Source organism: Thunnus albacares, chromosome 5, assembly GCF_914725855.1.
Source record: "Thunnus albacares chromosome 5, fThuAlb1.1, whole genome shotgun sequence".
Taxonomy (NCBI): Eukaryota; Metazoa; Chordata; class Actinopteri; order Scombriformes; family Scombridae; genus Thunnus; species Thunnus albacares.
The window spans coordinates 23,320,938-23,337,208 of NC_058110.1; the positions used below are offsets into that span (position 1 = coordinate 23,320,938).

The following is a 16,271-nucleotide window of genomic DNA, read 5'->3' on the forward strand; positions in this document are numbered from 1 at the left end:
GACGTGTCTTTCAGACCGAAGGCACTGATCAGGGACTGGGATTTACTGGAAGACAAGAGAATCATGACTTTGTATGTACAGTTCGAGTCAAGATGAATGCACAAGCGACTTGAATATATACGCTGCTTGAATAGTTATAGCTACAGTCCTTATTAGAGCATTGATGAGCTATTCATTCTTACTTAAACTGTGGATGTGCCTGTGGTTTTTCCCCAGTGGCTCGCTCTTCCAGCAGAGACTGCTGTTGCTCATGATCCACAGATGTCTGCATACGGTGATGTGGGTTTTCTCTAAGAGGCTGGGATGCTATCTCCTGCTGGGTCTGAGACTGACCCTGGTACTCAAAGTGGACTGAAGTATTTGAGTTACACTGTCTGGGTGGCAGAGGTCCTGGCGGGACCATATCTTGGTTCACAGACTGAGTCTGGGAACGCTGCGCTGCAGGGAAGGGCCTTGGGTTTTCATCCTTTGTAGGAGATTTAAGGGTCAACTTTGGAGCAGGCCTTTGTGAAAGCAATCCATGGGGTTCCACTGGGCCCCCTAATTTCAGCACAAGAGATATTTATGACATTCAGCCATCTTCGCTACGAAGACAGAATAATTAATAAAAGTTTCAAATGTGGTGTCACTATGTTCATATGTAGTCTAACAGATCACGGGTTTATTCATTAAGTGATCAGACACAAATACAGTAATCGCACATTAACATGTTAGGAGGACAGAAGCCACAAAATAAAGACACAAAAAAAAGCAGAGGGGATACACCATCACAATACAGTTGTCTCTTCATGCATTGGAATCAGTGCACTGTGTATGCCCAGCAGTTTAACTGTTGAAATGTTCACTTCTTTGTGTAATTGATAAAGCCTGTAATATTGTTGTGTATCAAGTCTTTCCTTAAGAAACAATATTTCTGACAACATAACACATATGAGGACACAGACCAAATATATATTGCAAAGGAAGCTTTATTGCCAGTGACAGAGGGGAAATATCCATAATGGAAATGTTTCCACATTATATTGTATTCGGTTCTTGATTTAAACAGTCCAACACCAGTTTCATGAGTACATATTTGTTGCAAGTTACCATGGCCCTTAACAAACACGTCCAATAATAATTAATCAAATATTCAATCATGATCAGTGAACCAAAGGCCTACCCATGCAGCTATTACAGACCGGGGTACCTCTGCATGTTCTTCCCTTGGAAATCAACGTCATGGCATATTTCCTAGTAAACAGTACAACACATCCATAAAGCCCCAGGCATGGCTTTTACAAGGATACGCTCACAGATACAATGGCACTTCATACAACTCAGAAAAGAACTGCACACAGAGCTTGCTGAACATATTTTATACTATAGTAACAAACAGGTTGTTGGAAAACGGTACACTTGTCTTTTTACAGTTGATTTGGTTGCTATTTAGCTGTTTCACCATTTAGCGTATCAGATATATGAAATGGCCTCCACATAAGCCAGTGGATAAGTGATTGTGACATTTGTGTAAAAATGTTTTTTTAAAATAATTCAATATGTAGATGACTATAGCTTTTTGAATAAATATGATGGAAGATCTGATTTCTAAATAAATAAATACATTATTTAGTTAAAAACAAAAGATTTGTATTGCACTTTCCATGAACTCACAGGAGGAGTGTCTTAAGTTATTAAATCTTTGAATGGCAGTAACACAGGCACACAAGTCCACACTAAACCACAGAGCACAGCATTGTTGTCATGGCAACACCATCATGATTGCCGATATCCAGCACGAGGGCCACAGGGGGGGACTTTATATCTGACATTTCATGGCAGATCATAAATTATACACCTTCCATTATCAGCTGTAATGTCTGCTTCCACACAACTGAACGCAAGAAGACAACAACAGTTTGAATACGGCATCGATTCACTGGCATGTGATTTACAACACAACATAAGTATTGTCTTGGAGCGCTGTTCTCTGATGACATTACACACTCCATGTGGCAAACTGCAGTCCCCCTAGCTGATATTTACATTGTGGGTTACTGGAGTGCAAAGACTGTGATTGAAAGTAAATAATTTACTCTTTGGTTTAAAATTATACAAATATATTTAAGTTGTGCATGCAGACACCTGCACAACATCCTACTTAATAAAATCTAGAATCTTAGACTAATTTTAATATTTATTATGTGTCCATCTATTAATATTAATCTCTTTAAATAATCTCTTCTCTTGTGACATAGTGACATTATCATAGATGAAAAAATGAACTTTAAGAAAGGCAACATACTGTATGTCTCTGTTGTATGTGTATACAGGAGTGTACACTGTCGTGCTCACCGTGTTAATGCATGTTTGGTAATGAATACATGTATCCTGTAGAACTTATATGCACTTGTCATGACACATTCACAATGCATGAATCACAGGAAACACAGCTTGGGTAAAACAGCGATGTTACATGAACATCCCACTTGATCAGACATTAATAACTGACTTGCACCTGCCTTTGTATCAATCATGCAAAACAAAAATAAATATCTATTAGTATTAGTATGAAAAATAATCACCACTACAGCCATACACACTCACGTACTGTATACATATTGAGATATACACAAACTTCAAACTGCACGATAATCCACAGTTTGAACAATATCTAAAGATACACAGCAAAATAGAAAACAGTAAGGGGTAGGGGGCAAATAAAAAGATTGATAGCTGGGTCGAACAGGTAGCACAGAGCAGCACTGAACTCAGTGTAGGCACAATCTGCTTTTTACATCATCAACAACAGCCCCAAAGAAAAACCACAGCTACTGAAACATAGGTGACCTATACAAGCACACAAATCAACAGGTCAACAAGTAGACAGTACATTTTGACACTGCATAGAGTTAAAAACACAGTCCAGGCCAGCACTCAGCTGTGCCGAGCTAATGTCACCAAGATCGGATTCTTGCTATCGGCATCCACACACACACACGTCTGCGCTTGTGTTCAGCTAAGGTGTTCAATCAAGACTCTGAGACTGACTGTCCCAATTCTCCTGGGTGACTCAGTTAGCCTGGACTGGTTTCGGACTCACTGCAACGCCATTACAGTCGAGAATGTACTGCAGACAACCTTGAGGTGGGCGCCCAGCACCGTTCTTAGTGGGTTCACCGACAATCTCTCCCTTCTGGCCAGTTCCCTAAAAAAAATGAAGAAACAACTCACTCACCCAGCAATGACGGAGATAGTTTTATTGTAGTGAGATCAAAAATAGCTAGATTACACTAATCCTATAATATAGATCACTGATAATTCCCCATAACATATGAAAGATTATCATTATACCAAAATAAGACAAGATGCAGCCTCCTGTTTCTACTCTGTGACAGTGTGTGCTACTGTACCTGGGATGGCTGTATGGTGGTGGGTCTCTGGGGAGCATTTGCTTCCTTCTCCGCTGACTGGTTCATTTTGGCTAGCACCATGTCAGCAATGAGCTGCCTGTCCTCGGCCTGGTGCTCCCCTACCAGTGGCATGGATGAGCCCGTCACCTGCACCAGATGGAAGATGGTTTCAGCAGAGAGAGATGATGTCGACACCACTGTCTTAATGTAACATTTGTCAGTGTGCCACATTCATTTTGGCTGATATATTGAAAGAATTAACCCTAAGGAAAAAGGTTACATCCATACTCTGATGTATTCATACAGTTCAATGGTTTAATCTTTTAAAGTTATGCACTTTCAATCCTCAGATGTGACTTTATATATAATATATATATAACATAATCATATTCTGTTAACTCCTACCTCTGTGATATAATCTCTGCCATCTTTCCCATGGATGGCTTTGACTGCACAAATATCCAGACCCCCGAAAATCTCTGAGCAGGTGTCGACCCACAGCTTGTACCTAAACAGAACCAACAAAAGACATAATGAGATACCACGGCCTGATTATCACTCATTTCCACTTCAACAGGAGATGTTACTGTGCCATATGTGACAGTTTAACACATCCATAGTATCTTGCTAATAATCTACATAAAACAGTATTAATTAATCATGTTCTTTCAAATTGTGATAAGTTGCTATGTCAAAATAAAACAGGGTTCTTATTTAACACTCACCGGTCAGTCATGGCCACCTGTTCAAGCATAGCTGAGCCTGTGTTGGTCTTCCAGTTACCAGATATAGATGTTCTCCTGAGGTGTGTAAACATTAAAACAAGTTCAGGTTTGTGTCTCTTTCCCTTTTAAAGTTAAGAAACAACAGTGCAGTTATACGTACATGTAGGCTTTGTAGTCAGTGCCAATCTTCTGGATTCTGATGTCGTACTTGGAGTCGATGAGAGGCTCTGTGGTGGTGTACGTCTGGGTGAGAGCCACGACACTGGCTATGTCCTGGAACTTACTGTGATTGTCCACCTTCACCTGTACACAGAAACAGACTCATGAGACAGATGTGAGCAAAATACCTAGGATTTAAGTGGTGTTCGGGAGCTCACTGATTTTTGTAGGCAACAACATGATGCAGACAAATGCTTCTTCAACAGCATATATATTTATCATGCTGAAAGTTCCCCAAAAAAGCCAGAAATATAGAAAAACGTAATAGTGCTAGCTCTTTCACATTACTGCAACATACCTTTCCAATACCGGAGTGGGCATGTCCAATCTTCACAACAACAGGGAATGACGGCATGCTTACCTAAAGTAAGAAAGTATAATTTGAGGTATTGCCTTACATTATAATCTACTTTCTTCTTTTATTTCAAAATCACAAACCTGTAGGAAATGTTAATATAAAAAAAAAACCAAATCCTGAAATTGTCTTCGGGTGTTAAACTTGGATGTAGTGAAAAGTGGGTGATGACAGCGTTCTCACCATCTCCTTGTAGTTTGGATAAAAAGTCTGCTCAATCAGAGGGAACTTCTCAGCACCCAGCTTCCTGTGGGTGTTGATAAGTTGGGCAAACTAGACACACAGAAAAGCAAATAATTCAGATGTAATTCATAAACAGGAGCAAATTACGGTGCGATGTAGACAGAGAATAGGTCATTATTAAAATCAGTCTCCCTGCTGCTCAGCTCTGCAGTAAAGTTCGTCCTGGCTGCTGAGGACATACCGCCCACGGCTTGTCACACAGGTTGTAGATGGACTCAAGGGAGTTGATGCTTGGGACGCCTCCATACTGCAGACCAATGATCAGGTTGCGAAAATCTTCATTCTGGGTCATACTGAAGGCATGTTGACGAATGAGGACGAAGTCTGGCTTGAATGACCTAGAAAATAAAATTATAGCAGTGATGTGACAGAAATCCGACCACAGAAATAAACAACTGTGGTAAATGGTAGTAAGTAGGTGTATACATATCTAACTAGTACAGTTATACTAATTTGTGATTCTGGAGGATAAATCTGTCTTCTTTTGTGTGTTTGTGTGCCTCACCTGACAACCTTGGTACCATTCCTGTAAACCTGCATGTTAATGTTGCAGGTCCCGTTGGCATGAGCCATGACGTTGATCTCACTGAATTCAGCCTGAGGAGTTGAGGATTAGAGTGGCACATATAAGGACAGAGTACTTAAACTTCTCTACTCTGTTTTACAGAAGTACTTAAAATGGATTTCAGTGGCTTGATGAAACATACTGTACCTGCTCCACTTTGATGTCATAATCCCCATGTACTTTCTTTCCCCGGAATAACTTTGCCCTGGGTAGAACAGAAACACAGAGGATTTATTAGCTTTTCCTTTTATAGCACAATGAATAACAGAATTACAGTGATTCATACGATAAAGATTTCCAATTGGCTTCCAATCCAAGTAAAGACTTAGCACTCAATAATGATCCTGTCCTGAATAATGTTTTTTATTAACAATAATATATTCTTTTTTCTTCATTTTATTATTCGTTCTAAATGCTTATAAATGATCTCAATAATTTTGTAATGTCAATCTCATATTCTGTTTTTGGATGACTCTGCAACATCTGTCCAGGGACTACAAATGAAAAATACCCTCTTGGCTAACTCTGGCACATTTACACTAATGTTTATTAATGTGCACTGCCCCTGTTAAATAAATCAACAAATAAACAAATACTAAAATAAATCACATTACAACAACCTACAACATGAATTTGTGAAGGTACAAAACCACAGAGACGACTAACACTAACAATGCTCTTCCACCTGCTGATTCACAGTCTTTCTGGCATCTGGTAGAGAGGACAGTGACTAAACATTACAACAATGAATAATTCTTAAAGACAAAACCATCCACCACGTACTTGCAGACGCAATTAGGCATTTCCTAGCACTGCTCTGGTCAATAGTAGTGCCACCCAGTGGGTTATTAAAGTATTATGCAGTGAGGTAACGCCTACTAAACACAGTGAATTTGCAAATTAATAAAATGGCTGCACCTTTCATGACTTGTGATTCAGCACTTTTTAAAACAGAGAATATCTCTGGCTTTTCTGGCTTGAAAAAAAAGACACCTGCAAGTCTTGGATCACTGTTGAAGAGGGAGCCTTTTCCCAATGGATTTAAGATTAAGATGGATCGCTGTCTATATACTGACACCCAACAGAGATGAAAACTGCTGAAGCTACACGGTGACTGTCAATGTTAACAGTGGGTTTGATTGCTCTGTTTTTTTCCTATACTGATGTGCAGGGACTGAGCCTGACAACATAAACTTTGTCAACAGAAATTAGCAGGGGTGATCCACAGTTAATGACCAGTAATGAACACTTCCCCTTTATTTTCTCATGTTGCCAAGGAGGAGGTTTCCGTTTCCACGGTATCAAGTCCACACTTGAACTAACAGCCATCTATTGCGGTGCAATAGTCGTAAACTGGTGCAGTGCAAAACATTATGAAATCTCTACCCAAATAAGATTTGTAGAACGTCCATGTTTTAACCGACATGTTTTGTAGTTCCCACTTCCTCTTAGTTTGTATCACCTTGCTGTCACGTACCCTGTGCTGCCTGTCTGTTTAGCACGGAGGTAGAGCTGAATAATTCATTCCCAATCTAATTACAGCGTGGGGGATCTATTTGGCTGTTGGAGGAAAACAAGCATTAAAATATGAATCACTGCTCCTATATCAGAGAAAATGAAAAGTCTGCTCTGCACTGTGATGAATACTCTTTTCCCATACATAGATTGGACACTGTTTCCAAAACACGACCCCTAGCAACAAACACAGAGATGAGGCATGAAAAAGACAAGCCACTGATTTCATTTAGCCATTCAAAGTTTAATCTTTGTGGGGAATGGCTGTGTGGATCATAGCGTTATGTATTTGATTTATCACACTGCAGAGCCCAGCCCAGCTCAGCATACTGAGCACAGAAGCCAATTATGCACATCATCTTAAAGTATGTTCAACATGATCTTTTAACACATTGCATTAATATTCAATAGTATTTGGCAGTCACCTCACAGCAACCAGGTGCTCGCTTGAAATCTTGGCCCTTTTATACCTGTTCTCCTCATAGAAGCTTTCACCCAAAAACCAAGGACATAATTGTTATACAGTATATAAGCCGTACTTACATACTGCTATTTCTCTTGACTGAGACAGTGGCCTTCAACCTAGAATGCCAAAGGCGTTGCTCAATGCATTCACAGCATGATAGTAGATGTTTACTTGGATAATTAATTTGTAAGAATCAATATGAGTTCATTTGACTTGAATTAAAGATGAGACGAGAAACCAAATAAGTCAATAAAAAAACAAAATAGTTCCTCTTTTGTGATTTTCAAGTATAAGACAGTATGGACAATGTCATTTAAGCGAATTGATTAATGGTTGCAGGCTAATATGTCAAAGTGTTGCCAAATTACTTATTGCTGCAAAATAATTTTTTCATTCTGATGATTCACACGGAAGCTTGGTAAGCAGGAGGCCTTACTGAATTTTAATGTCTCATCAGATAGCCTATTTAACATTCACTCTCACATGTGGGTAATGTTTCAAAAAGGTTACGCTCCCAGTACAAACCATTCCTCTCCTAATTCCACTTAAAACGGTCCCCTATACCATTTTGAACCTTGTGTGACTAAGTTAAAAGAATCTTAGCCTCTCTCCTTTAAACTGAGCGACAATATAGAGAGCACAAGAAAGCAGTAAATTTCTGCCATTAGTCTGATAAGTGAGACAGTCCCATCTGCTCCTCTTGTTATAAGAGCGATTTACAGCACAGCATTCCTGGAACAAAACAAACATCTATGGATGACTGGCAGCTTTATTTAGCAAGTAAAAACACTGGCTGCATGACAGAATGTGCTGTTACCGTGGCAATCATCATGATTTTATCATTTTTTATCTCACACAGTAAACCATTCAACATAACCTGTTACACAAGTATGTCTCAGTATGTCTAGTATGTCTAGTTCTAAAATTGTAGGACAATATGCCAAGCTCTAAGAACCTACTTGTATGTTACTGTACAAACAAGATGTATAATTAAAACATTTAAAACATTTCAGACACAAAGATTATCATAATTTTTGGTTAGATAGGCGTCCATTTGCATCATTTTAAAGAATATGAGTAATGGTCAACATATTTTTTTCTACAACATCTAGAATTTATTGTGATTCATTTGATAAAATATGCAGAGTTGTGCAAATTAGTTAAAGATTACTCAGGATTTCCTCTTGTGCAAATAATATCATAATAAAGTGTATAGATAGCATGGTAATATGCACCTCGGTTGTGCCATAATGTTAAAAGAATACAGTACTTTTACACAAAATCCCTCAGGAACTGTAAAGGTGGAAAATGCAAAAATATAACATACATAGTATATATAGATCATCTATGATTTGACCTATTTGATTTGATAAATAAATGCTGATGGCTGACCTGTCTGCCATATGTAATCAGTCTGGAGGACTCTTTCCTGATTTCATTTTGTCTTGAGGCCACCCAGTCTCATCGCTCTGGATTTCATTTGCGGCAGCGGGCAGAAAAAGTCTTGTAACAGCCCGTCACACAATGAGATTCATCACATAAAGCTCTCAGACTCAAGGTGTGCCAACATGCAGAGAACATTAGGTACTCAGAAAAGGCTGCATTAAAATAAAGAGATATTTCATCTTATTATAGTTTGCCAACAGCTATATTTTTTATGCTTTTCAACTCGCCACTATGAGAACTGAATACAAAGTGAGTGCTTTGCTGAATATGCCCCCCAAATCGTTCTTAATGTGATATTTGTTTCCTTTTGCTATATTTAATAGCCCAAACATTTCTAACTTTAGCACTACATAAATATCTACAAGCAACAGAGCACTGAGTGTGAATGAGGGAGACCTACACAACAGAGTTAACCAAGACTGATGGACTGCTGTAGTAACTTACAGCCACTGAAGGTCTGAAGGGTCTCATAAAAGAAATCAACAGAAACCAAATCTAGTGAACAAACATGAACAACTCCCCACTCAGTGACACCGAGCTGCCATGAAAAATAGATGCAGCACTCTGAGAGAGGAAGCCTTTTTAATGAAGTACAGAAGCTGATCTCCCAAGTGTAAAAGATATACTGTATGAGTTAAGAAACCACTCAGAACAACCATAATCTGCAGAGCTCATAAACCACCAGCTAGTGTTATATTGAATATATTGCATTAGGCAACAGAAATAATGTCAAAAATCACTTGATGTTTTTTATCAAATACGGAGGAACTACTTTGTATCAGATCTAGTTAAATGACGAGACTAAGGATAATGGAGTGTGAAACATTATCTCACTCCCAGCCTAACCTACTCCCTGTACTCAATAAGAAATGACCTTTGATGAATGACATGGTTTTAGTTTAATGAATTACAATATGTTCCTTTGCCAGAACTGCAGAGCATTGGCATTGGCACATCAGACGGTAATACTTATTCCTCAACAAGTGACTTGCCTTCCGCTTTTAACAAATGTGGAACAAGTGAATGCATAAGGCTGGCATCCTTCCTGCTGACGAGGGTCTGATCTTATTAATATTGATCAGGGTTTCAATTATATAAATGGCCAGTCCTGCACACGTAGACAGGATAAGAGGGCATCGCCAGGCCACCCAAATTAGACAGGCCGATATCCTAATATTTCTGTGATTTAGTGTGCTCTGAGGGTAATTTCCTAAGAAGTTATAATCATGTTGCTATGGTCTCTTGTTATGAGCGACAATCATATTAACAGTAATGTAACACATATGTCTTCAACATGACACCCTGCATAGATGCATCCAAAATGTGAATGCTTTTTGCCATCTTCAGAAAATAATTTGTTAATTTCATTTATTTAGAATTAGAACAAATATTGCGGTGCTGTCCAATGTTCAAAGGAAATGATTTAATTCAGAGCAAAGCCCAGAGAGTTCACAAAGTCAGCTTACCATCCAGTTTGAAAGCAGTCACCTTATGCTGTACATTAGTAAGGCATCACAGAGTTTCAGTTCTCTGGTTTCTATCTCAAGGTGATAATGTTCATAAACTGCACAATAGGAGGCAATAGAAATACATGTGTTCTTCAAATATGTGGGGCACCCATTTTACTATGCAGCTGCAGACTTCTAGCAAACACAGCTGTGGAAAAATTACCAGCTGTGTAAACAAATGTTGATCATGAAGAGATAGAAATATGATATTCTTCACTATTCAACAATATATCAGTGCCCTCTAAGTTTACTCTAAATCCATGTGCATACTATTTTTGAGCACTTTAATTCCTTACCACACTAGACTGACAAAGATGCTTGTTTTAAGCTACCTCTGATTAAGATCCCCCAGGACACTGGCTGTAAGTGTAATGGCTTAGATGTCTTAACGTAAGCTCACTCTTGACACTAATGACACAATGGTCCTTTCTCCTGGCAGGCTGAGAAATATAGCCATGTGGATAATATCTTTAAAATTTTCTACTAGATTTCTGTACCTGTCTATATACTGTACACCAATACTGTATGATCAGCTAATGGAACCCTTTGCACCATGCTGCAGTTAGTTCCCGACATTAGTGCTGAGCATGTCATGTGATCTGCCATCAGTGAGCAGAGGGAAACCCCATTGATAGGGGGAAAGCACTGCAGTATTTAGACTACTTCCAGAGAAAAGATGTGCAATACCCCTATTCTGCACATGTGGAACATCCATTTTTAAGAATAGTAAAATGCCACATTACAGGGTAATACTATCAATGATTTTGGATTATTCACCTCATTTTATACAGGCAGTTGTGATGAAATCTACTTTCTATTGCTTTAATATATATGACAAAACAAAATATTACAGAAAAATGTGTATTACAGCACAGACACAATTGAGGACACTAAAAATCCTCCATCTTGGTATAATGTCATTACTGCTGTGAATCAATGGTGCGTATTTACCCCAATGTGTTATTGTAACAATGGCATGCTACGCACAGCAGCAGTGCCCATTCACATCTGCAGGGTGCTTGATACAGATGTTGTCTCAGTGGTTCTTTAACCCTTTCCTAACTACTACATTCAAAAGAATCACGAGGAGAGATTCAGCAGTAAAGATGGTGCAAAAACAATACATAGACTGTAAATGATTTATAATGTAATATGTTGTTGAGTAGAGCAATATATTGCCTTACCACTCCTGCTGTGGTTCATCGATAACCAAGAGGATCTTGAACTTCTTAGGTGTCGTGACTTGGGTCTGCTCCACTAGCCCAGCTGAGGCAGCTGTCTGCTTAACAACGTTGGTGATGGAGCTAAAGAAACCGGCTCCGGTGGACTGAGATTGCTGGGGTTTCCTCTCTGGAGCCGGGGAAGTGGCTGGAGGTGTAGGCCCTGCTGTAGGAGACTTGGCCGGGGTGGTGGAGGCAGGTGGAGGAGGCTGAGCAGGGTCAGGCCTCTGGAGGTCTGTCATGTAGCCATTGGGCAGGTTGGAGATGAACGTGCTGTCCGAGAGACGCCGACGCAAATAATTCATGGCTGCAGCTGAGAGAACAGAAGAATCAACAAGCACTGGGTGTGGAAAACAATTCTGCAGAAGAGTCCCTGCTCTGATAATGGCTGAGCTCTCAATGCAAACTCCCAGTAAATGTATTCCCTCCCAGCTCAACGGAGCATCCTCAGAGCTCCCCCTCACTGGTGGTGACGCTACACCCTCCCTCAGCCAATCCCCTCACGCTTTGCTTTTCTCGAACATTGCAAGTGATGCTCTGGCTCTGCCTCTCCTTCCTCCTCCTCTCGTCCTCTCCTCTCTCTACTCACACTCACTGGTGTGCCTGCCTTCCCTACCCCTCCCCCATTTTCTACTGCCTCACAGGCGTCATGCTTTTTTGAACTACAGCATTGGAAAATAGAGGGGTTTCCAGCGTGAGTGCGAGAGGGTATACTGAGTGCTGCATCATAATTGCCTTGCTCCTTCTCCCTCTGTCCCTCATGTTTTCTCTGCCCTCTGTCCTTGCACAACATTTTCTGTGCATGCAAAATGCAGCCATGAAATCTAAAATGGCTGTTAGGACTAGTGGGCAATGTTGAACAAGAGGAAAAGCGTCAGCAGCAAGTCCCTTGAGACACAAATGCAGTAAACCCTCTCTCTTAATTGATTTATCAATCCCTATATATCTACTGAATTTACTTATTAAAATTTCTTACAGGACATGCTTTACCTCACTGTTTTATTAGACTTCATCAGACAGCATTCTCCTTGTTTATCATTACATGCAATTACATTTGCATTTACACACTCAGTAATGTACACAAAATCAAATGCTTATGATAGAACACAAACAATATTTTATTATACTGAAATAGTTGTTAATTAACGTAAATCATGCTGAAAAGCAAATATCTTAGCTAGCTCTAGATAGCTTCATTACTAATTTTGGAAAAAACGTTTATATGATAAAGGAAACAATATTACTTTTGGCACTGCTACCCCTAATAATAAATTAATAGGCTGTTTTAATTGGTCTATATACAAGGAATAAAGGAGGATGAACATAGTCTGATATGTCGCAGAGCATCATGTTGCCAAGACAAGTGACAGATAGATATTTTGAAAAGGGCCAGGGAACAGATCAATAAATCAATAACTTGCAATACTCAGTGGTCACAATTACTGCAGTATAAATCTAATCAAGGGACTACACAGTTCAAATCTGTTATACACAAACAATTCTTATTTGTCGGCATAATATTTTTTCTTCCAAACAATCATACACTTAATATTACTAAGTAAGCAAACAAGTTTCATCATGCTATTGAAATCTGCTCAAGTGCTTGACTACTTTTTGTCAAAGGTGAGCTTCACAGGAATAGTGGAATTTTGTGAATCCATGGCATTAATACACTCCAGCTGTAATTATAGATTTTATGTTTGCACTTAATATTGTCATTCTGTTTCTCTCTATTGTAATCTCACCATCAGTATCTCTGTCTACTCTGAATATACAACATCTTTTGTGCAACTATTGTATTTTTTCCAGTGAAAGGGGTTTTTGTTGTGTTTTATCTTATCCCAATTGAGGATCTGAGGACACAGATGTTTTATATCTGTATCTTTATAATAATAATAATAATAATAACTTTATTTATATAGCACCTTTTAAAAACAGAGTTTACAATGTGCTTTGACAGACAAAGCAAAATCAGGACACAAGGCAATACAACAACAGAAAGCAAAACAGTAAGGCCAAACAAAAGCAAGACAAGATTAAGGTAAAGTTAAGATAAAGTTAATACAAGAAGACAAAAGACGCAGAAAGAAGGACAGTGAAAGATAAAGATGGTAAAAGAGATAAAAGACAATAACAAATTAAAAAGTGTAAATATGAATAAATACAGATAAAAAGAATAAAAGCAATAAAAAGACGACATCACATGAGAGCAAATCTATAAAAATGGGTTTTAAGAAGTGATTTAAAATAAGTCACTGATTTTGTGAGCCTTATCTCCTCAGAAAGGTCGTTCCAAAGCTGAGGGGCGCCAATGACAAAAGCACAGTCACCTTTAGATTTAAGCCTCAAGTTTGTAACGGCCAGAAGGGCCCCGCCTGAGGATCCCAGACCCAGACGTGCTTTAAAAGTGATCAGTTAAATCTTAAAATCAATTCTAAATTGAACAGGGAGCCAATGGAGAGATGCCAGGATTGGGGTGATGTGATGTTGTCTATTAAAACCAGTAAGAAGCCTGGCCGCTTCATTCTGAACTAGTTGGAGGCGAGTGAGTGACTTTTGGTTTATGCCAGAAAGGACGGAGTAACAGTAGTCAAGTTTAGAGAAAATAAGTACATGAATGACTTTTGTGAGAGCATTGGTTTAATTCTGTAGGTTGTTCTTATTTGAAGGAAGTGGGATTGGACAACTTTTTTGATCTGTGGTTCAAAACGTAAATCTGAATCAAATAGTATTCCCAAATTTAGGCTATCTAGGCTTTTTGGGTCACCAGGTCTCAGGGGTATATCTGTGTGTCGTCTGCGTAGCAATGAAAAGAGACATTGTGACATTTGATGATTTGGCCAAGTGGAAGCATGTAGATAGAAAATGTAAAAAATGGACCTAAAGTTGACCCTTGCAGAGATAACCTTTACATCATATGCAGTGCAGTGTAGGGTGAAGATGGGGTGCAAGTCTTCCTGACTGAAAATCCATAAAAATTACAAACACTTTCTTTTTGAACATTGGTTGTGGGAGACAATGATGAGGATAGTCTGAAATTATACTTGTATATAGGCTTTATAAAGGCTGCAACATGCATTAATATGTTATGCATGGCTCTTGGGGTGCCACCAGCTGGTAGTAGTGGTGTAGTGAACGAGACTAACCTCCACTCTCCAGCCTTTCCTGTCAGATGTCTGTAGTTCAGATGATCCAACAGCACAGCTGCAGTGATGATGGTCCCTATGCTGCAGTTAAGATGCTGATCAGCTGTTTGCATTATGGTATTTCCCTGCACATGCAAATACATACATAATTGTGCATACAAGGGAGAATTACATGTTATCCTGCCTATCTATGAGTGGCATAGAGTGATTGATGCGCTTAAAATTACAACAGAGATGGTCAAATGTGCAAAAACATAATGAACATCGTTATGGATGGTTGGTTGACAAAGCAAACTTATTTGTATAATTTAAAGGACAGGTTCACAGTTTTTCAATTCTGTCTTAAAACAACAATCAGGTGCCCATATGAACAGTGAAAGAGGTTTTGCTTGCTGTAATCATTCCTCCTGTTCATACTGGCTATTAAAAGATCCCCTTCTAATGTGCTTTCAATGTAAGCGATGGAGGCCAAAATCCAGTGTCCACACATTCATTTTTTGTAAAAATGCACTTAAAAGTTTTTCTGAAGCTTATATGAGGATATTTAAATGGGCTGTATATATTGTACATAACCACCTACATGTACATGTATAGAAAGTAACTTTTTTACCATTTAATATTTATCTCAGCACTCTTTGCACACTTCACTTCTTTGCACTATTTGCATCCTGTTTAACGTTCACAGACATGGTTTCACCTGAATAATGTCATTCCTTGTGTATATATCTGAAGATTGTTGTGTTGTTATTTTTGTGAATGTACATTGTGAGCCACTAAACTGGAGTTAAATTCCTTGTATGGTAACATACTTGGCCAGTAAAGATATTTCTGATTCTGATTCAGCAGTCTAAGTTAGTCATATCAAGTGGATATCTGCCACATTCAGTCTTTTTGGCATAAAATTCCCTCTTTGTGTTTCCTCTGGCAGTGTTTCCCTGTTGAGCTGCGGTGGAAGAATAGTAACAAAAAGAGGGACTTTGGCGCTAAAAAGACTGTAACATTAAAAGATATCTACTTGATTTGACTAATCTGGACAGCTGAAGCTTAATATTAACTTCATATAAACTTTTAAATACATTTTTGTATGGAAGGAGGCCTGTGGATTTTGGTCCCCATCAATTACATTGTAAGTGCATTATGAAGGGATCTGCTAATGGCCAGTATAAACAGGAGGAATGATTGTGGCAAAAAAAAAAAAAAAACCCTATTTCAATGTTCATTTGGGCACCAGCCTACTGTTTTAAAACAGACTTGAAAAGTTGTGAACCTGTCCTTTAATCTACTGTAATCCATCTGTGGAATAATAGTTATGATTTAAGAGGGAACTCTGATTGATTTGTGATTATTTGTGGAATTATTGTTATTTTAAATAAGGACATTGTGGTATTGTTTTATTTGTTTTGAGTTGTAGAGTCTGGTGTGTAGGATTTATATCCTGTATATTTTCAATAGCTTTCAATAAATAAAAATT

The 16,271-nt window shown here is 38.7% G+C and overlaps 1 protein-coding gene across 2 annotated transcripts; it reads right to left on the reverse strand.

Annotated features, from left to right (window-relative positions):
- Nucleotides 1-950: 950 nt before the first annotated feature.
- Nucleotides 951-15,110, reverse strand: syn2a (synapsin IIa). Of its 2 annotated transcripts, XM_044352999.1 has the most exons (12): nt 14,801-15,110; nt 11,619-11,967; nt 5,647-5,704; nt 5,440-5,531; nt 5,116-5,272; nt 4,875-4,964; nt 4,635-4,697; nt 4,278-4,420; nt 4,118-4,192; nt 3,798-3,900; nt 3,393-3,539; nt 951-3,187 (listed from the first exon to the last, which is right to left on the reverse strand). In XM_044352999.1, exons 2-12 carry the CDS (start codon nt 11,957-11,959, stop codon nt 3,053-3,055), a joined length of 1,404 nt encoding a protein of 467 aa, XP_044208934.1. In that variant the 5' UTR covers nt 11,960-11,967; nt 14,801-15,110; the 3' UTR covers nt 951-3,052. The 2 variants fall into 2 exon arrangements, with proteins under 2 accessions (XP_044208934.1, XP_044208933.1); XM_044352998.1 differs by lacking the exon at nt 14,801-15,110 and having other exon boundaries at nt 11,619-12,127.
- Nucleotides 15,111-16,271: the final 1,161 nt, after the last annotated feature.

What these genes read in the sequence shown, in the direction of transcription:
- syn2a (XM_044352999.1), bottom strand. Translation starts at nt 11,959, where the DNA reads ATGAATTATTTGCGTCGGCGTCTCTCGGACAGCACGTTCATCTCCAAC. An exon ending in AATGGTACCAAGGTTGTCAG is followed by an intron (nt 5,273 to 5,439) that starts GTGAGGCACACA and finishes TTTATTTTCTAG; the next exon opens with GTCATTCAAGCCAGACTTCG. An exon ending in TGTGTGACAAGCCGTGGGCG is followed by an intron (nt 4,965 to 5,115) that starts GTATGTCCTCAG and finishes CTGTGTGTCTAG; the next exon opens with TTTGCCCAACTTATCAACAC.